This window comes from Lathamus discolor (assembly GCF_037157495.1).
Source record: "Lathamus discolor isolate bLatDis1 chromosome 2 unlocalized genomic scaffold, bLatDis1.hap1 SUPER_2_unloc_1, whole genome shotgun sequence".
Lineage (NCBI taxonomy): Eukaryota > Metazoa > Chordata > Aves > Psittaciformes > Psittacidae > Lathamus > Lathamus discolor.
Genome location: NW_027069094.1, coordinates 315,357 through 336,658, shown reverse-complemented (window position 1 = coordinate 336,658; position 21,302 = coordinate 315,357). Strand labels below are relative to the sequence as shown.

General features: G+C 43.3%; 1 protein-coding gene across 2 annotated transcripts; it reads right to left on the bottom strand.

Annotated features, from left to right (window-relative positions):
• On the bottom strand, nucleotides 1–20,299 carry MAPK15 (mitogen-activated protein kinase 15). Of its 2 annotated transcripts, XM_065664147.1 has the most exons (13): nucleotides 20,119–20,299; nucleotides 17,037–17,135; nucleotides 16,573–16,602; nucleotides 14,350–14,440; nucleotides 13,702–13,832; nucleotides 13,380–13,543; nucleotides 11,705–11,844; nucleotides 8,828–8,885; nucleotides 6,965–7,102; nucleotides 6,610–6,715; nucleotides 5,550–5,847; nucleotides 4,651–4,802; nucleotides 1–468 (listed from the first exon to the last, which is right to left on the bottom strand). In XM_065664147.1, exons 1-13 carry the CDS (start codon nucleotides 20,185–20,187, stop codon nucleotides 262–264), a joined length of 1,683 nt encoding a protein of 560 aa, XP_065520219.1. In that variant the 5' UTR covers nucleotides 20,188–20,299; the 3' UTR covers nucleotides 1–261. The 2 variants fall into 2 exon arrangements, 1 of the variants encoding a protein (XP_065520219.1); XR_010608985.1 differs by lacking the exon at nucleotides 1–468 and having other exon boundaries at nucleotides 4,735–4,802; nucleotides 5,405–5,847.
• Nucleotides 20,300–21,302: the final 1,003 nt, after the last annotated feature.

Genomic DNA, 21,302 nt, shown 5'->3' with positions numbered 1-21,302 from the left:
TTTTCTGTAATGCAATGTAAAGTATTTATTACAATATTTGCAATATCCCAGTATTAAGTGGTAGGTAAGCTATTAAATGTTGTAGCAGAACCCGTCTGCATTTAAAATACTTTTCTACATTATTTTAGTGGAAATAAGCCACCACTGATTATTTTCATTTACCCCAGAAGAGTCATAGAAAATAGTGGAAAACAAACTGAAGGGCTCGGTTAGGGGACTGATGAGATGAGCTGACTTCACCTGGTTAGAACACTTCCATATTCACTGCTCAAGTTGCTGGGAGGACTTTGATATTGGAAGACTCTGAAGCGCAGATTTACATATGGTTCCATAGGCCTGAGAGTAACTGCCCATCGATGCTTTCGGGTCACCAGCAGTTCCCATATTTGCAGTAATCTGGAACATCTTTTTACTGGACTTCAGAGGGGGACGAACATCTCGGCTGTGAAACTGAGTATTTCTTGGATTCTGTGCAATAAAGAAAAGCCAAGATAGTAACCTGTAATAGCTTTCTAAAATAAAAAAAAAAAGGAATATAAATTTTACTTCAGCTTGGAGTAGGACAGATCATGAATATTGTATGAACAAGCAGCACTGTTTTGCAAGATCAAGAACAGGATGGTGAGAAGGATGTGAGGGAGAAGGGCTTAAGAATGGGTGTATCATGAACTACTGGCACTGGAGCAGTATTCTTTTGTGGGGATGTGAGAAAGTCCCACGACAAAAAAGTCACTCCTTAGTGTCACAGAAAGGGTAATCTGTGGTGTCTCCTTCCATATTCTTCCTCTGCCATAAGCCTCCTCTGATCACCTTGTGTTGCCTAGACTCCTTGAGCCAGGCAGCAGACAACTGGCTCAGGAAAAAGAAAAAGCAGGGGCAAGGAGGTCATGTAAGAATCCAATGAGCTTAAGAACTTTCACAAGGAAGTGTGACCAGGAACAGGGAAAAAGGAGGAGCAGAGAGGACAGGACTGAAACTGTCACTGTTCAGCAGCAGTAATCCACTAAGTTGATTCCAAAGGCAGTGTGAATTCTCCAGCTAAGTTTAGAATACATCACAGTCTCAATTTGGTTAAAAAAGAATTTGCTACCTACACGCTTTGGAAAGGACAAGCCATTGCTGAAGAGAATGTAAAAGCAACTGATCTGTGATTCTCAGTCAAAGGGAGTTTTTAGTGCTGCTCACAGTCTGAACAATGTGATAACCACTTGTCTGAAGTGATAACACTGAAACTAGAATGCAGTCTGAAATTAGCCTGTCCTCTAGAAAAAAGGCAGTGGAAAAGTCATGCATCTCAGCACACCTCTAAAGATGTTGCACTAGAAACTCAAGATGGGAAAAGGAAGTAGAGGATCTGCAGAGATATTTTTACTTTGCTTACTGTTGGGTGACGCACATAATCCATTCCAGTTTATATTTGTGGAAAAAAAAAATAAATACTGCTAATGAGGCAGAGACTAATTTTCCAAAGGGCTGTTCCTCCATGTTCTCTGAAGTACCTAATTCCCATACTGAAATTCAACAGTCATTCACAGAATTCCTGCATGAACCTCCTCTTGCTGCTCAAGTCACAGGTGATAGGGTTGTTTTGAAAGACTGGGGTTAGACTTCAAAATCCAGGAGAAATTATTTATAAACCCAGACCAGCTGAAGATCAGCATTACAGATTCTGCAGAAGTAAGGCCACATCTGTGCCCTTGCAATTTCCTAGTCATTCTGATAGATGGTCTTCCTCTCAACACTCTGCCTTATGCACAGAACTTAACTCTGGGTTGTAAAGTTCATTAGCAGACAAAACACCTGAATATAGGTATTGCAACGCTAAAGACTGCAGCATGCAGGTTCCTATGCCCAAGCTCTGCCTGGTGATGACAAGGAGCCAGCTGAGAGTTTATGCGTCAGGATTAAGGGGAGGGTAGGGAGAGGTGATGTTATAGTGGGAGTCTGCTACAGGCTGCCCAACCAGAAAGACAGAGCAGATGAGGCCCTCTATAGACAGATAGGAGCAGCCTCATGTTCATAAGCCATGGTTCTCATGGGGAACTTCAGCCACTCTGATATGTGGTGGAGGGACAGCACCGCAGGACATAGGCAATCCAAGATATTCCTAGAATACACTAATGATAAATTCCTTCTCCAAGTGTCAGAGGAGCCAACGAGGAGGGGTGCTCTGCAGGACCTTGTTCTCACCAACAAGGATGGGCTGGTGGGGAACGTAAAGCTCAAGGGCAGCCTTGAAATGGTGGATTACAAGACACTTAGAGCATTGAGGAGGGCACACAGCAAGCTTCCAGCCTTGGACTTCAGGAGAGGAGACTTCAGCCTCTTAAGGGATCTGCTTGGTAGAGTACCATGGGCTAAAGCTCTGGAGGGAAGAGGAGCCCAAGAAAGCTGGTTAACATTCAAGGAACACCCCCAAGCTCAGGAGCAACACATCCCAAGTCAGGCAAAAATGCCAGGAGGTCTGTGTGGATGAACAAATTGCTCCTGGACAAACTCCAGCACAAAAAGGAAGCCTCCAAAGGGCGAAAACAAGGACAGGCAGCCTGGGAGGAATACAGACAAATAGATTGAGCAGCCATGGATCAGATTAGAAAAGCTACAGTGCTGATAAAGGAAGACTAGGGAACACATGGCCTTCTCTGGAAGGAAACAGGAGACCTGGTTACCAGAGATATGGAGAAGACCTTTTCTTTTTACCTCAATCTTCACTGGCAAGTGCTCCAGCCACTCTGACAAGTGGCAGAAGGCAAAGGCAGGGGCTGGGAGAATGAAAAACCACCCACTGTAGGAGAAGAGCAGGTTCGAGACCACCTAAGGAACCTGAAGGTACACAAGTCCATAGGACTGGATGAGGTGCATCTAAGGGTCCTAAGGGAGCAGGCAGATGAAGTGGCAAAGCCACTTCACATTGTTGAGAACTCGTAGCACTCTGAAGTTCCCAGTGACAGAAAAGGAAATATAACCCCCCAGTTTTAAAAAGGGAAAAAAGAGAGACCTGGGGAACTACAAGCTGGTCAGTCCCTTCCAATGCAAACTATTCTATGAGTCTGTGATTCTGTATGTATCTAATCCATATTAGAGGCAAGTTATGTCCAGATATTTCCCCTACTAGCATAAACTCTTCAGTTGGAATCATCAAATTACAGACTTGTTCAGGCTGGAAAAGACCTTTAAGGTCATCAAGTCCATCCACTAACCTTACACTGCCACGGCCACCACTAAACCATGTCCTTAAGTGCTACACATCTACACATTTTTTAAATACGTCCAGGGACAGTGACTCCACCACTGCACTGAGCAGCCTGTTCCAGTGCTTGATAATCCTTTTGGTAAATTAATTGGTCCTAATCTCCAGCCTAAAACTCCTCTGGCGCAGTTTAAGGCCATTTCCTCTTATCCTCTCACTTGTTACTTGGAAGAAAAGACTGACATTCACCCTGCTACAACCTCCTTTTAGGTAGTTGTGAATAATGTCTCCCTGAACCTACCTTTCTTCAGACTAAATCCTCTACCAGGTCCCTCAGCCGTTCCCCATCACACCTGTGTTCCAGGCCCTTCACCAGCTCCATTGCCCTTCTCTGGACCCACTCCAGCACCTCAATGTCTCTCATAGTGAGAGGCCTAGAACTGAACACAGGATTTGAGGTGCAGCCTCACCAGTGCCCAGTACAGGGAGACAGTCACTGCCCTGGCCCTGCTGCCACACTGGTGCTGATATAGTCCAGGATGCCATTGGCTTCCTGGCTGCCTGGGCACAAACTGCTTATGTTTGGCTCTGTCAATCAGCACCCCAAGTCCCTTTCCATAAGCAGCTTTCCAGCCACTCTTACCCAAGCCTGGAGCGTTGCATGGGGTTGTTGTGGCCCAAGTGCAGGACCAGGCACTGAGCCTTGTTGAACCTCATCCCACTGGCTTCTGTTCCTGGATCCATCCTGTCCAGATCCTTCTGAAGAGCTTCCTGCCCTCCAGGAGATCGACACTCCCACCCAGATTGGTGGTGTCTGCAACTTACTGAGGGTGCCCCCGATCCCCTCATCCAGATGATTAAAGATTAAACAGAACTGGTCCCAGTCCTGAGCCGGGGGGAACACTGCTTGTGGCTGGTGCCAACTGGATTGAACTCCATTCACCACCACTCTCTGGGCTTTACCAGTTCTTTACCCAGTGAACAGTGAATGAGTTTACCCATTCAAGCCATGAGCATCCATTTTCTCCAGGAGAAGGCTGTGGGAAAAGGTGTCAAAGGCTTTACTAAAGTCTGGATAGAAAACATGCACAGTCTTTGCCTCATCCACTAAGTGGGTCACCTTGTCATAGAAGATCAGGTTGGTCAAGCAGGATCTGCCCATGCTGAGTTAACCCAAGAGTTAGCACACTCTTAGCTTTCTATTTAAGGGAACATACTCTATACAAGCCCAACTGCTTTATCAAACTAGGTTACAGGTACTATTTGACTGACATACATAGAAGCAACAATATTGCAATGCATATTTTTGACTGATAAAATGTATTAATTTAGTTACAGAGCAGGCTCCCATTTAAGTATCTTTACAAAGTTGCAACTTCTGGTATTTTGTGTCTATATGATTTTGGGCCATAAAAAGATAAGGTTGGTTTATTTGGGTTTTTGGTAGGACTGCTACTCACACTGTAAAGGTTCTGTACACCTGTAGGAGGTATCCCAGCATTTGCTTTTGCCCATGTGATTTGTCTCTCCAGTCTCCTATTGTTGGAGGTTCTGGCCTGTTGAGAAAGTGATGCTGAAGAGTTCCTGATAAGAGCACCAGAATTTGCATTACCTGCAGCAGAAAAAAAAATACAGAATCATAGAATAGTTAGGGTTGGAAAGGACCTCTAGTTCTAACCCCCCTGCCATGGGCAGGGACACCTCACACTAAACCATCCCACCCTAGGTTTCATCCAACCTGGCCCTGAACACTGCCAGCGATGGAGCACTCACAACCTCCCTGGGCAACCCATTCCAGTGCCTCACCACCCTAACAGGAAAGAATTTCCTCCTTATATCCAATCTCAACTTCCCCTGTTTAAGTTTTAACCCATTACCCCTTGTCCTGTCACTACAGTCCCTGACGAAGAGTCCCTCCCCAGCATCCCTATGAGAGAAAGTAGGAAAATTATAAGGACACAGAACACAGTGACTGAGGCAGAGACAGAACATAGAAACTGAGTCAGCCCCTGCCACATAACTTCATCTTACTAAATATTCAGAATAAAATTAGGCTATAGTAGCAAAGAAAACCAGTTCAAAAGGGCATGGGAAAAGATAACAGCAATAGAAAAGCAAAGAGAAGACAGAAAGGAACACAGAGTCAAAACTGAGGCAGGAAAGAGCCAGAGAATGTCACACACTCAAACTCATTCAACTGTGTTTTGATCTTACGTCATTTTTTGGCACACTTTCACCCTCTCATTTTGCCATGTAAATTCCCCGTATTGCTCTTCCCCACTCAATGTCTTTTCTTCTTTCTTCCCCATAATAATACCTCATGATGGTTTACATCCTGCTGTAGGAGGGTAGTACCTACTTTGAACAGCAGTGTGTGTTATAGGATTGTATATCACATGGATCTTTGATCTGTGACATAAAGGTCTTGCTACATCTTCTTTCTGGCTGGATACTTCTGTCTGGATACCACATGTAGTTTCAGCATGCACATGTGGAGCTTTTAGAAGAGGTGGTATTGGTTCTATCTGGCCTTTCTTGGTAGGTAAAATCACAGAAGTGGAGTTTGGAAGTAGCCTAGATTCAGACTGACTTCTTTGTATGTTTTCTCTCCACATTTGCTCCTTTGGATGGCTATCTGATTTCTTTTCAAGGATCATCTACAGAAAGGAGAAGTTGGTTAGACTTAACACAGCTACACAGCAGAGGAACAAAACATAAAACCAAACTGCAATTTCTTTCACAGCATAGGTAGTAAGTATAATTTTAAAATTAATTTAGGTTGGAATGAAGATAGAAATAAAATTCTCAGTGGAAAGAAAGAAGAGGCTGAACCATTAAGTATTGGGTGAAAAGGCAATTTCAATATATCCTGAGAGAGGACACCACTAAATAAAATGAGCATTAGCCTTGGAAAAGACAATCTACATGTTCAGAAGATTAACACTATGCTGTTCCTTATCATCCCTTTGTAGAACTTTGCAAAGCTGATGTTTTAATGGTCAAAGCAATATTCATTGCGATTTGTGCGTAATTATTTCTCACCTACCTCTACACAATATTATCTAGCAAAAGAATCCTTGACAAGGTTTGTGTCTTGGTATAGACAATTTGCTCTCAACTTCCTGTAATAATTCATCCCAAATTTGACACCCTATCAGTAAGATAATTCAAAACTATTCACTTGTTTCTTAGCCTTGTACCTACATTATGTGTGACCCATCTATTGACATTTAGAATATCTTTTCTACCTGTGCTCCATATTCACTTTACTAATTAATCTTCTCTTGACTCCTAATGCTCTATCACAACAGAATTTATTCATTTTCTTCTACTGAACACCTTAAATGAAATTAATGACAGCATTCATTAAGCATGTGCAATTACCTTGGATTCTGGAAAAATAAAGCAAGTGAAAGTACCTCATATAATTTATTCCGGTACTCTGCCACAGACAGCTGGATATCATCACCTAAAGGAAGAACCACATCATGACCCAGAGAGGGCTCCGTGGCAGGACAGTGAAACCTAAGAAGATGATAACACATAATGTAATTCACTAAGAGCAAAACCAGCACCACAGATCAATAATGTTAAAAAGGATTGTTAAATCATCCAGGGTGACCTCTAGCATAACAAGGGTTAGAGAAAATGAACAGTTAGCTTTGGGTGTGGTTTTTATTTTTCTACCAGGCATATAAAGAAAACTTGTGCCAAGTGTGGGTCTGTAACATCTCAGAAGACATCAGGGAAACTGCAATTTGGTATTACTGTCACCTTTTCACATAAGGATGCTGCAGAGCCTCCTCTGCTGTGAGTCGTTTGTCAGGGTTAAATACTAAAAGTTTCTTCAGAAGATCCAAGGCAGGCAATGGAGTAGAGGATGGTAAAATCTCCTCAAATGTTACTCGCTGCCTAGAAGTCAGAAAACAATGATATAAGCTTCCAGTGTCTAATTCACAGTGAAGGCATGAATTAACAGTTCTGGGAATCACATCAAGGGACACCTGACTCCAGAATTCACTCACAAATAGTGCCATAACCCTGGAACACTCTGAAGTAGAGGCCTGTGAGTACGGTGAAGTTTTACCCCTTTGATTAGGTTTGAATGCCTCCCTCCTAGCACTAGGAATCTACATGAAGTACCTAACTTGCAAATCTAGTCTTTGTCTTGTTTCAGTGGAAAGAATGATAGATAGATACCAGACAGTGTCAGACACAAGGAAATAATGAGTTCTCTGGCCAATGAGTCCTTCTGTTCTTTTGAAAATGCAGGAAGCCCGAATTCCTAACTTGGATGTTTCAGTTCAACCGTTAAAGATCCCATGAATCCAGCCCTTAGACCACATAAATGTATTTCTGTAGAATTTGCAATGAGAAGATGAACTTTAAAAGTCTGGTTTTGCATTTAGAAATCTTAAATATAATTATTAACATCATGAACACGAGTACATCAAACACATTTGAAAAATCAGTTTTACAACACAATTCTTGCTTATATTTAAATAACATTGTCACACCATGACAACATTCTTTTAGTTTAGAAAAATGATCCATTCCTGAACATAGCATTTGGACTGAGTGGCTCAGAAAAAAGTCTTTTTTGTTTTAAAGAATAACATTTCACTTGCCTTTTACCTATCTGGAGCCATCTATCAGAAACTCAGCAATGCAACTTTAATTATTTTTTTTTTTTGGAGGAGGGAGAAGATAACATCCAAAGAGAAGGGCTGTCAAATACAAGTGCATTTCAGGCAGGAGTTAATGGAGAGCTCCAGTTGCTGTCTTTCACTACTCAGAGAAGGCTTATAGTAACGAGAGAGCTCTTCTCAGAGGTGCTGTGGGGGTTGACCCTTGCTAGCAGCTAAGCCGCTTGCTCACTTTCCCTTCTCTGCCTTTTGAAATGCAGCAGCCCTACAACAGAAGGATTTGCCAACAGGCTGGGCAAGCGAGAATCACAGAATCAAAGTGCTTAGGGTTGGAAGGGACCTCAAAACCAGAAGTCAACATGAAAACCCACATGCTGCTCATATGAACAAGACCTGCTAGAGTTTATGGTTTGAGCCATCCTAACCTAGATCTATGAAAACATAGCATTCAGAGGACTCACACCACACATAACTGGGCTACGCATGTTGCAGACTTCTCAATGAGAAGGGATGCCCACCAGGATACTCATGACACATATGAGCACAGCACACTTAGACACCAGTGAGTAACTTGATATGGCTATAAGACAGTCTAAGAGCATCAATTTTACTAATTTTACTAATGAGGTATGTAATAAATACAGAATATTGTGTTTGTCTGGGTACATAAATGTATGCTCCAAAAGAACCATGACAGATATCAGGAAAAGAAAATTAATCAAAATGCCTCAGGGTAAGAACATACTCCAGCTTTCAGAAAGTTCACATGACAATAGCTCAGAATGTCAGCCCATGGGCCCAACCTCATTTTTGTTTGTTATTCCCAGGTTATGTCATCGGTCTTTTTTTTTTTTTTTAAATCTGCAGAGAGCAGAAACCGTTTCCACTGGGAAACAGTGGCAGGTGAACTGCAGAACTGCAGTAGAATTTTCTGTCAACATCATACAGCAGATTGCTGACTTCTGAGACACAGCGAATACACAAGGCTTACCGGGAACTGATGCAGTTAATAACTGAGGCTCTGTAGTCTGGCTGCACAGCCAAAATGTCTGCAACAGTGAAAAGAATTACTGTTAGTGCCATGAATGTGCACAAGTCTATGGGATCTGATGAAACCCATCCACAAGTCCTGAAGGAGCTGGCGAATGAAGTTCCTAAGCCACTGTCCATCGTATTTGAAAAATCATGGCAGGCAGGTGAAGTTTCCGATGACTGGAAAAAGAGAAATATATCCCCCATTTTCAAGGGAAATATCAGAAGACTACAGACCAGTCAGTCTCACCTCTGTGTGTCTGGTAGGATCATGGAGCAGATTCTCCTGGAAAGCATGCTAAGGCATATGAAAAACAACGAGGTGGTTGGTAACAGTCTATATGGCTTTACTAAGGGCAAATCCTGCCTGATCAATTTGGTGGCCTTTTATGATGGGGCTAGAGAACTGATGAACAGGGGCAGAGCAGCTGACCTTGTCTACCTGAGTTGTGCAAAACATTTGACACTGTCCTGCATTACATCCTTGTCTTTGAACTGGAGAGACATGAATTTGATGGGTGGATCACCTGATGGATAAAGAATTGGCTGGTGGCCGCATACAGAGAGTTTGCTCAATGGCTCAATATCCAACTGGAGACAGGTAACAAGTGGTGTCCTTCAAGGGTCGGTGTTCAATATTTTCATCAGCAACATGGACAGTGGGATTGAGATGCCCCCAGTAAGTTTGCCAATGACACCAAGCTGTGTGGTTCAGTTGATACACTGAAGAGATGCCATCCAGAAGGACCTTGATATACTTGAGAGGAGGCCAATGCCAACCTCATGAAGTTCAACAAAGCAAAGTGCAGGGTCTTACACCTGGGTCACGGCAATCCCAGGCACAACTACAGGTTGGGTGAAGTGATTCAGAGCAGCCCTGCAGAGAAGGACTTGGGGTGTTGGTGAACAAAGAACTGAACATGAGCTGGGTTCAGTGTGCGCTCACAGCCCAGAAACCAGCCATGTCCTGGGCCGCATCAAAAGCGTCTATTCTGTTGTTCTGTCTATTGCCTGTCTATTCTGCTCATGTTTGACTGCACTTGGAGTACTGTGGGCAGTTCTGATGTCTCCAGCTTGCTGTTCGAGCAATTCCAGATGCCACAAAGATGATATGAAGACAGGATGAGAACACTGGGGCTGTTCAGGCTGAAGAAGAGAAGCTGAGTGGAGACTTCAAAGCAGCTTCCAGTATCTGAAGGGGGCTACAAGGATACTGGAGAGGAACTCTTAATTAGGGACTGTAGTGATAGGACAAGGTGTAATGGGTTCAAACTGAAATGGGGAAAGTTCAAGTTAGATATAAGGAAGAAGTTCTTCCCTGTGAGGGTGGTGAGGTGCTGGCACAGGGTGCCCAGAGAAGCTGTGGCTGCCCCATCCCTGGCAGTGTTCGAGGCCAGGTTGGACAGGGCTTGGAGCAATCTGCTCTAGTGGAAGGTGTTCCTGCCCATGGCAGGGGGTTGGAGCTGGATGAGCTCTATGGTCCCTTCCAAACCAAAGTGTTCTATAATTTTATGCTAAGGACTACCAGAGCTACACATTTTATGAAGGAAAGCAAATATTTGATATGAATGTAGGAAATTATCCTAATAAAACTTGAATGGAGATCTTATGAAAGGCGGATGGAATATTTACTTACAAATTCTTTAAGATGATTTTCTCAGTTCCTATTCATTTTATAATAAATTTCACAAACTTGCATTCTTATACCCACATATGCAGAAGTACGAAGATATCTGAAGCCAAATGATCTTTCCAAGATCACTTGTGTGGGACACAAAGAACAACAGATACCAGCTATTGATTTTGTCATCACATCTGCTGGGGTTCTTTTTGACTAGCGATGATGAACTGTTTGCTGAACACATCTGTCATACTCTCGAAGAGTCAACAGATACTATGGAATGCTTTCTGCTTCAGAATCTTGCTTCTTCGGTCCCCATAAACTCTAGGCAAAGCTGTTGCTAGTAGACTGGGTTTCCTTGTTTGCAATAATGTTTTGAACAACTGTCTCTTTTCACTTTTTTGGCTAAAAGAAAAAATTGTGCCTGTGACATGCTGCAACCTTGCAGCCATTGTCCTGTAGTAAAGACATAGGACCTTCTGCTAAAGAGCCTCTGTTCTCTGGTCTTGTCTTAGAGTGCAGACCTTCTGGTTATGACATTATCAACACATTTCTCAATTATGTCACTGAGAATAGAATAGCATTTTTTGTTTAATAACCGGCTATTCTTGTAGCTCCTGTTTTGGTGTTTTCACACACATTTCCATTCATATTTCATCCCCAGCAACCAAATCTCTTAATAAAAACTATAAAAAACTTTAATCTTGAATGGAATTCTCCAACAATGTCATGTCCTTAAACTGAAGGTAGTTATTTTTCTAAAAAAAAAAAAAAAAACAAACCACTCTATTTGCTAGCTCAGTTAGAACATATCAATACATTGCAAAAGTTCATAAACTGTATGGGCTGTTAGACTGGAACTCATAGAAGACATAATAATAATCCCTTTTAGATTTAACATAAACTTCTTCCAACTTTCACTTTGGTGTTTAGATTTCCAGATCAAAAAGTCCAATTTCTCTTTATCATACAAATCCCCCTGAGGTATGACACTGTTTTAAACTGCTATCCTCTTATAGATCTCAAAACTGCTTTGAAGGCCTGGTTCTTGTTTCTCATCCAAACAAGTATTGGTTTCATAATTAAGTCTTTAATTTCCTTGGAAAGATGTTAGAATGTCTCTGAAGAGATACTTTCTTCCCTGATCCAGCTGGGCTGCTTTCTTTCCTTCACTCTTTTAATCTCTAAATACTTTTCCCCACAGAAGAGCCCTACCTTCTGGGGATGGGGCAGGAATGACCCTCAAGATCTGCTCTATTTGATTCACTGTTGAAGTTCCAGGAAAGAGAGGTTTCCCAAGTAGCAGCTCTCCCAGAATACAGCCAATGCTCCACATGTCTACGCCTTTAGTGTAACTACAAATAAGAACAGAACAGAATTAGGACAAAGTCAAGCAACTGTTTTTCTGTACCTGGTATTCACATCACCTACATTAGTTTATTTTGCTAGAAAAACAAGCTCGATGACTCCTTGAATACGAATGCTCACAAGTTATAAAGTGAATGAGATTTGAGAATCATGAAACTGACAAGCAGAAAAGGAGATTTATCCTACTGAAAGTCCATTCTAGGAAACCATAAAAACAAATATATTAAATTTAAATGCCAGGACAAGGTACTATGTACTTTTTGTATCACCAACTCTGAAGATACAAGTTGCTGTTTGGAAACAACTGACTTTATAGAATCATAGAATAGTTAGGGTTGGAAAGGACCTTAAGATCATCTAGTTAGAATCATAGAATCATAGAATAGTTAGGGTTGGAAAGGACCTCAAGATCATCTAGTTCCAACCCCCCTGCCATGGACAGGGACACCTCTCACTAAACCATCCAACACAAGGAGTTCCCACCCTCCTGCCATGGGCAGGGACACCTCACACTAAACCATCTCACCCAAGGCTTCATCCAACCTGGCCCTGAACACTGCCAGCGATGGAGCATTCACAACCCCCCTGGGCAACCCATCCCAGTGCCTCACCACCCTAACAGGAAAGAATTTCCTCCTTAGATCCAATCTAAACTTCCCCTGTTTAAGTTTTAACCCGTTACCCCTTGTCCTGCCACTACAGTCCCTGACAAAGAGTCCCTCCCCAGCATCCCTATAGGCCCCCTTCAGATACTGGAAGGCTGCTATGAGGTCTCCACGCAGCCTGCTCTTCTCCAGGCTGAACAGCCCCAATTTTCTCAGCCTATCATCTTCATACAGGAGGTGCTCCAGTCCCCTGATCATCCTCGTGGCCCTCCTGCGGACTTGTTCCAACAGTTCCAGGCTTTTCAGGACACAATGTATTTAGAAAGTACTTACAATTATTAAGCAAAGTAAATGCCAAAAAATTGGTAAATGACAATTTGCAAAACATCCACATTTCAAACTTGGGATACTGAGCCAGCCCAGTACTTAAAAAAAAAAAAAAATCCCAGTTTTTTTTTTTTTCTGATCGATAAGATGTTGTATGTTTAAGTCAAAAAAAGGACTAGGCCTGACTAGCTGCTGATTTAACATTTGATTACAGGATAGTTTTTGAATGTCAATCAAAAAATTCTCCAGAAATTTGGAAAAGAGAACAAAGGTACTCAACCAAATTCTGCAAAGATGCAGATTTAAAAGGAGAAAGAATAAGTGCAGTAGTAGAAAGGATGACAAACAGATGAGTTGATAGTGTATGTAAGCAGGCAATCTAAGAAGCCAGGAGGGAAATGTACACATAATGAGAGATTTTTTTATGCTGCAGAACTGAAGTTTAAATGCATATTGAGAAAGTGAGCTGCTAACATGACATTGCATCTGGTGACATCCAAAATAAAAATACTTAAGCTTTTAGACATTAGGTTTTCCCAGTGGGAAGAAATTACAGAATGCCATCCCTTCACTCGATATTAAACAGTTACCTCCGACAGGAAAGTAAGATCTCAGGGGCTCGGTACCAGCGTGTTGCCACATACTCCGTTAGAGCAGGGTTGACTTGGTCCTCATTTGTCTGACATAAAGAACGGGCCAGCCCGAAGTCACAAAGTTTGACAAAGCAGTCTGCATCCAGCAAGATATTTGAAGGCTGAATTGAACAAAGGAAAATTAATAAGCTTTTTACTCTCTGGATGGCAGAAGATTATTATCAAGTTTCTTTTATTAGTCTCATTCTTTTAATATATTTTCCATTTAGTGTTTAACAGAAAACTTGAGTGAAGGATAAATACTGTGATTGAAATATACCTTCTGATCTCTGTGAATAATATTTCCTGAGTGGATGAATTTAGTTGCCTTCAGGAGTTGGTAGAGAATGTAACACTTGTGGATATCTTTCAGCAAATTCCCCTTCTTAATCACAGCATGTAAATCTGTCTCTGTAATATATTACATCAGTAATATATTTACATCAGTAAAGGAATGCAGGTTCCTCAAAGCAAGGCCAGAATAGACCATTGTCCAAACTGTAATCTTTCAAGTGCATCCTCAACAGAAGTTAAGACTGTAATTACTAATCATACTGCAATCTTTCTGTACTATCATCAGTCTGACTTGTGGTTCATGCTACAGTAGCTGTTCTATTTTTGCATCTTTTGTTATAATAAAATTGCAGTCTCTTCCATATGCAACTCCCCTGTCTCTACAAGCCTTCTAATTTGTTGCTCACTGCTGTCTTTCCTTCATCTCAACCAGACAGTTCCCATGTAATTATTATTCCTTTTAAAGTCTCACTGCTATTCGAATCTACTCACAACTGATACTTGTTTTGAAAAAAGTACTGCTACTACTTACACAAATATTCATGTAAATCATCAACACACTATCAAAGTAGGGAACAAAAATAACTCATAGGAGAGGCTGTATTTAAATGGGTGATGCAATGCTAAATCTCACCCATGGACTCAAAGATGAGGTAGATGTCCTTGTCATTCTGAGCTCGGATAACATCCAGCAGCTTGATGATATTTGGATGGTCTCCAAATTCCTGCAGAGGGAAGAGACCCAACTGTCAAAAATCATTTGTCTTGCATGTGAACCATAAAAAGGGACAATAACCTATTTAATTTTATATTTATGCTTGCTCCATAGTACGAAACCAGGCAGAAAATGCAAACAAATGAAGATCTAGTGGCTGGGACATGAATTCTAAAAACCCCTCTATACCATTTGCAAATAAAATCCAATCATCTTTATGCACCTCAGATTTCCTACTGAATGCAAAGAATGAGTGAAAGCCGAGCAAAGTTGCCATCAACATCCATAACAAACAAATCCAACCAACTTGAGAGTGTTCTGAAACCCTCCAGAGGCTGCCTTGGTTGAGCTGACTGTAGTGGGAGAGCAGACAGCAGAGAGACACCTAAATACAGACACCTTATACTGCAGGTGAATTCTACCCTCATATTTCCAGACTGACAATACTGTCAAGATAATTTCTTCATTTCTTATAGCTTATTTCAACAGGTTTTATTCCATATACCTATAAGCACTTCCGTGCAGGCAGAGACACTGTGGACACTTCAAAATATGCCAACGTTTCATGAGCTACCCTGTATACAATATTATAAAGAGTTGCTCCACAAAGTCTATGCTTGTATCTAAAATGAGTGATTTTTTTTTGTTATTTGAACCAGTAATGTTGACTCTTTATTTCCATCACAAATTCAGCTATAAACAGTATCAAAAAGCATAATATTAAGCTACCCCAGTACAGTCTTTTAACAGCATCGTCTTCCTAGACTCTGAGGCCAGGATAAAAATTGGTTATGATGTATAACATCTAGAAAAAAACACAAACCAACACACTCACATGCAGCAACCTGCGAAAATATACTTACAAAGCAGTAATATACATCCAGGCCATCAAACACCCTTGCATTTATTCTGAGGACAATATTCGGAATACCCATCCAAATAATCTAAAGAAAATTTTTACCCAAAAGGGATATTTTTCTAGAGATGCATCAGTCTTGACAGTGTTATTTCAGTACTGTTTAAGAACATACTGTCTTGTCCTGGAACTGCTAATGGAAAGTATGAAGAAGTTTCATTCTATACTAAAAAAATCCTACCTTGAAAAACATCTTGTCAGAGCCAGTCCTACTTATCATTGCTTAAAGAACAATGCTCTTAATAAAGTAATTACCAAAAACAACACTCTAAAATGTGGCCCAAAATGTACCAAATAGATCTACAGCTATACTGAACAATAAACATAAACCCTGCAAGCAGCATAATGACCAGCATATCACATATCACCCAGAAGGGAATCATCGAAATGCCCAGATTCTACATAAGCAGTTCTCAGTTAAAGAACTAAACTTCATCCAGCCCACCAATGCCCTTATAATAAACACACAGACTGAACTAAGCAATTGTTATGCACAGGAAGGAATTTGCACAAGCAAATTAAGACAAACATCCAGCTACCAATGAAAGAATATTTCTTATGTCTTTCCCTTTATGATCTCTCAGTCCTGAACCTCAAGAGGTATACAGACCTTCAAAAACAGGAGCAGAAAACTAAATTTCTTAAATCTATTGAGCACCAAAAGTCATTAAAATAAGGACTGAATGGCACATTAACGTCCCTGCCCCCAAATGGCTCATTCCTTCCTTCAGGAGAAATATTCTACTTTTTCTTTTCCCAACTCCTCCTGCACCAGTCTACTCCAGAAGTGTTACACTTTCAGAGATGATCTAACTTAGAGGTAATTCACTTCTAAGGAATTGTTCTCATATGTTTTTATCTCTTAAATTTGCAGCTTCCATTTCAGGCTTAAAGAATTAAAGGATTAAAAAGTAAGAAAACTAATCTCTTACCTACTTAAACTTGACAGTCTTAGGAAATACTTCTTCGTATGAGCCCTGCCTTTCTTGTGTCCTTAGAAGATCATAGTTATGATAGCATGTCTTAAAGAAAAAATAAGGCAAACTCTCCATTTCATTCAGGTGGTTTTGCCCAGTCATGGAAAGACTGTTTGCCAAGACGGTGCAGAAAAGGAATTATCAGAATTGTCAACACTGATCATTGTATTTTGAAAAACAGTGGGAAGAAAATATGTGAACATCAGAGATAATGAAAACTCAGAGAGAAGTGGGGAAAATGGATGTTACCTGTAGGAACATAATCTCTCGAAACGTTCTCTAGAAATAAACAACAAACAAGTTTATTATCACCTCAACAGAATGACAGAACAGAGCATAGACTTCTCATCTCTAAAGCAGAGGAAACCCTTATATGGCAGACAGGCTAGGAAAAAAACAATTGCTCACTAGTTACAAGTGTGCTCTCTGCTTAGACACTATAGCATAACAACACATGGGAGAATCAAATTATGCATGTCTACAAAGACACTATTTCCTCAGGGATATCAAACAGTATTTTGTAGATGCCATGATATACAAAACTTGACATTTATTGCTCCTAATATATCCTAATAATATCCTAATATAGATGTTGACTGTTTTATTACATGCATAATTCTCAAATAACATCTTTCAAAAATATAAATCCTGAAAATATCAATGAACTCCCACATCTTTCAAGACATATTAGAATGATTAGAATAATTTCTCACCTGAGCATCTGTTTTGTTTCTGAAAGCATCAAAAATCTTTTTAACAGCCACTATTTCTCCTGTCCTGCGATCAATTGCTTTCCATACAATGCCATAAGCCTAGAGAGAAAAAGGTACAGATGAAAAATGTACTATGGCATTTAAAGCACAGTTCAGACCTTCAGTGTGGAAGTAGAACATGCTCATTAGAAGGACTGAAAGAAGGGGTAATCACCAGCTACTTAGAAGAAAGAGAGATTAGGCCAATGAGCAACAGCTGGTTGAGTCAAGGACTAAGAACAGCTACACCGAGTCCAACCAAACGTCCACAAGGTAAAGTGTCCTGGTTCTCAAAGCAGCCAATAGCAGATGTACATGCTCATGAAGTTCAACAATGCCACATGCAAGGTGCTGCACCTGGGTCAGATCAATCCCCAGTATCAAAACTGGGGGAGGAATGGGCTGAGATCAACCCTGAGGAGAAGGACTTGTGGGTACTGGTGGATGAAAAACTGGACATGAGCTGGCAATGTATGCTTGCAGCCCAGAAAGCCAACTGTATCTTGGGCTGCAAGGAAAGAAGAAACAGGTGATCAGGCCCAGTCAGCATGGGCTACTGTTAGGGAATATGGACTTGACACACACCCAATCAAGGAATCACATTACTACCACTTTAAATACTGGGACTTTGCAGTCCATTGGTGGTGGCAGCTTTAGTGGACAGATGGGTGCTGTATGTTGACTCTAGACACACACACTCAGGCAGATGTTTTCCCTTTTTGCCTCTATCCTGAGCTTTCCCAAGCACAGTCTCAGGCAGACTTCGATGAATTCATTCAGTTGGTACACTGGTGAGCTACAGCTTGAGCTGGGTGCCTCCAGAGAGGGACCCTGAACAAAGAAATCCCTGAGCAATCATACTCTTGCAATCGAAGCTTCCCACTCCTCACGTGATAATTCCAAATAATAACATTAGGGTCTGGGGTTTTCTTGCTCTCCACTGGGTCTCTTCACTGCCTCTAGGCAGGCCGTTTATTCTGTTATCTCTAAGGTTGCAGCTTCTGCTGAAAAGGGTAGTGAGCTTCCTGGCTTCCTCACATATACGGCAAACGAACTCTGGGGCCTCCTTTTAAATAGGTAAAAAGCTCAGCATACCTATGTGAAAGTTCACAACTTGCAGCCTAAGGTTTCAGCACATCTAACTACTAAGGCTGAGTAAGTTACACTAAGTGACTAACTTCCTTTATTTCTTTACATTTAAGAAAGGCAGATCCTGCTTGACCAACCTGACCCACTTAGTGGATGAGGCAAAGACTGTGCATGTTTTCTATCCAGACTTTAGTAAAGCCTTTGACACCTTTTCCCACAGCCTTCTCCTGGAGAAAATGGATGCTCATGGCTTGAATGGGTAAACTCATTCACTGTTCACTGGGTAAAGAACTGGCTGGATGGCCAAGCCCAGAGAGTGGTGGTGAATGGAGTTCAATCCAGTTGGCACCAGCCACAAGCAGTGTTCCCCCCGGCTCAGGACTGGGACCAGTTCTGTTTAATCTTTAATCATCTGGATGAGGGGATCGGGGGCACCCTCAGTAAGTTGCAGACACCACCAGTCTGGGTGGGAGTGTTGATCTCCTGGAGGGCAGGAGGCTCTTCAGAAGGATCTGGACAGGATGGATCCAGGAACAGAAGCCAGTGGGATGAGGTTCAACAAGGCTCAGTGCCTGGTCCTGCACTTGGGCCACAACAACCCCATGCACCGCTCCAAGCTTGGGTAAGAGTGGCTGGAAAGCTGCTTATGGAAAGGGATTTGGGGTGCTGATTGACAGAGCCAAACATGAGCAGTTTGTGCCCAGGCAGCCAGGAAGCCAATGGCATCCACACACATGATACACTGATGTACCAGCACCAGTGTGGCAGCAGGGCCAGGGCAGTGACTGTCCCCCTGTACTGGGCACTGGTGAGGCTGCACCTCAAATCCTGTGTTCAGTTCTAGGCCTCTCACTATGAGAGACATTGAGGTGCTGGAGTGGGGCCAGAGAAGGGCAATGGAGCTGGTGAAGAGCCTGGTGCACAAGTGTGATGAGGAATGGCTGAGGGACCTGGGGAGGGGTTAGTCTGGAGAAAAGTAAGTTCATCGAAGACCTTATCACTCTCTACAACAACCTGAAAGGAGGATGGAGCAAGGTATCTTCTGACTAACAAGTGATAGGAGAAGAGGAAATGGCCTCAAGTTGTGCCAGCGGAGGTTTAGACTGGATATTAGGAATAAATTTTACACAGAAGGGGTTGTCAGGCACTGGAACAGGCTGCCCAGGGCACTGTTTGCGTTACCATCTCTGGAGGTATTTAAAAGACACGGTTTAGTGGTGCACTTGGCAGTACCAGTTTAATGGTTGGCCCTGATGATCTTAAATAATCTTAAATGCTGTGCTTGGCGTGAAAGTTTCTGTGAGTCAAAGGATGAGATGCTGGGAGGGGATGGCCAGAGCTGAGGAGGTTCTGCAGCTCAGTCACAGCAGTGATAATGCTAGTAAAAGGTTTCTGTCCCATTCGGGGAGCAGAGAGAGCTGGGCTTGTTCAGCCTGGAGAAGGCTCCCCAGAGACCTTAGAGCAGCTTCCAGTAGCTAAAGGGGGCCTACAGGAAAGATGGTGAGGGACTTTTTACCTGGGCATGTAGTGACAGGACAAGGGGTAGTGGCTTTAAATGAAAGAGGTGAGATTTGGATTAGATACTAGGCAGAAGCTCTTCCCTGTGAGGGTGCTGAGGCGCTGGCACAGGGTGCCCAGAGAAGCTGTGGCTGCCCCATCCCTGGCAGTGCTCAAGGCCAATTGGACACGGGGGCTTGGAGCCCCCTGCTCCAGTGGAAGGGGTCCCTGCCCGTGGCAGGCGTTGGAACTGGAGGAGCTTTAAGGTTCCTTCCAACCCAAACCAGACTGGGATTCTAGGATATAAACTCTCAGACCATCACTAGACTTGGCTCAGCTCCGCGGCCCGCGCCAGGGACCGGGAAGCCTCAGCCCAAGGCGCCGCCGGGACGCCCCCAGGCAGCGCTGGTCTCGCTGCCCAGCTCCCCGAGCTCCCAAGGCCCCCCCAGGCACTCACCCCTTTGCCCAGGCGCCTCTTGATCTCGTACTTCTGGGAGACCAGCGCCTCCACCTCCGGCGCGATCATGACTGCCGTGCCGAAGCGGGCGGGGGGAAGCGGGGCGAGGCGGCGGGCACACAACCGCCTTGCCGCCCTGCACCAGGCCGCGCTCGCGCTGTCGGTTTCTGCTGCTATGGAAACGGCGCCGCCGAGCAGCGCATGCGCACAGCGGAACGTCAGGCGGCCCGGCGGGGGTTGGTGCGCGTGCTCTGGGGTCGCCTCCGGGGTCTAAAGCGCGGGGCCGCTGTTTCCCCCTTTCCTGGTTTCCCTTTTCCCCCCCTTTCCTGGTTTCCCTTTTCCCCCGATCCACCTTCACTCTTCCCCCTTTCTTCTGCCCCCACCGGGCGTGAGACTGCTCGGGGGCAGCGCAGCCGGTGCTGTCAGTTGGACAAGTTTACTTGATAAACTTGGAGCGCTCGGGGGGATGCCAGACGTTGCTCTCAAAGGGGCACCATTCGAATGCACTGTAAAAAAAAGTTCCTTTTTTTTTTTTTTTTTTCAACAAATGTAGCTCTCACCATCGCTAATGCTGCAGAGCTCCCCGTGCCGGGAGCATGCTCTGGCAGACACCGCGTTCCGTAGCGTCCTTGGTGACAGACTGACCACATACAGGCTAGGAAGTGCAGACTGGAAACGTACAGAGCTCTGGAGCCAGAGGTCTGCCATCGGTGACGTGAAGTCCAGCTGGAGGTCAGTGGAGTAAGGTACCCCGGGGATCAACCTCTTCGTCAGTCAGCTAATGAGGGGCTGCAGTGCAGCCCCAGCGAGTTTGCACCACTTTATGTGAGGGTGGTGGGACACTGGCACAGGGTGCCCAGAGAAGCTGTGGCTGCCCCATCCCTGGCAGTGCTCAAGGCTAGGTTAGATGGGGCTTGGAGCAACCTGCTCTAGTGGAAGGTGTCATTGCCAGGCGGTTGGAATTGGATGGATTTTAAGGTCCCTTCCGACACAAACCATTCTATGATTCTACGAGACAAACCAGGGAGGAGCAGTTGATAGAGCAGGTGGTTGTGCTACTATCCAGGGACCCTGTCAGGCTGGAGAAAGGGAGCAAGAGGAACTTGGTGAAGTTCGTCACTCGAAAAGGGAGGAATAATCCCATGCAGCAGTACAGGCTCGTAGCTATTGGGTTAGAAGACAGC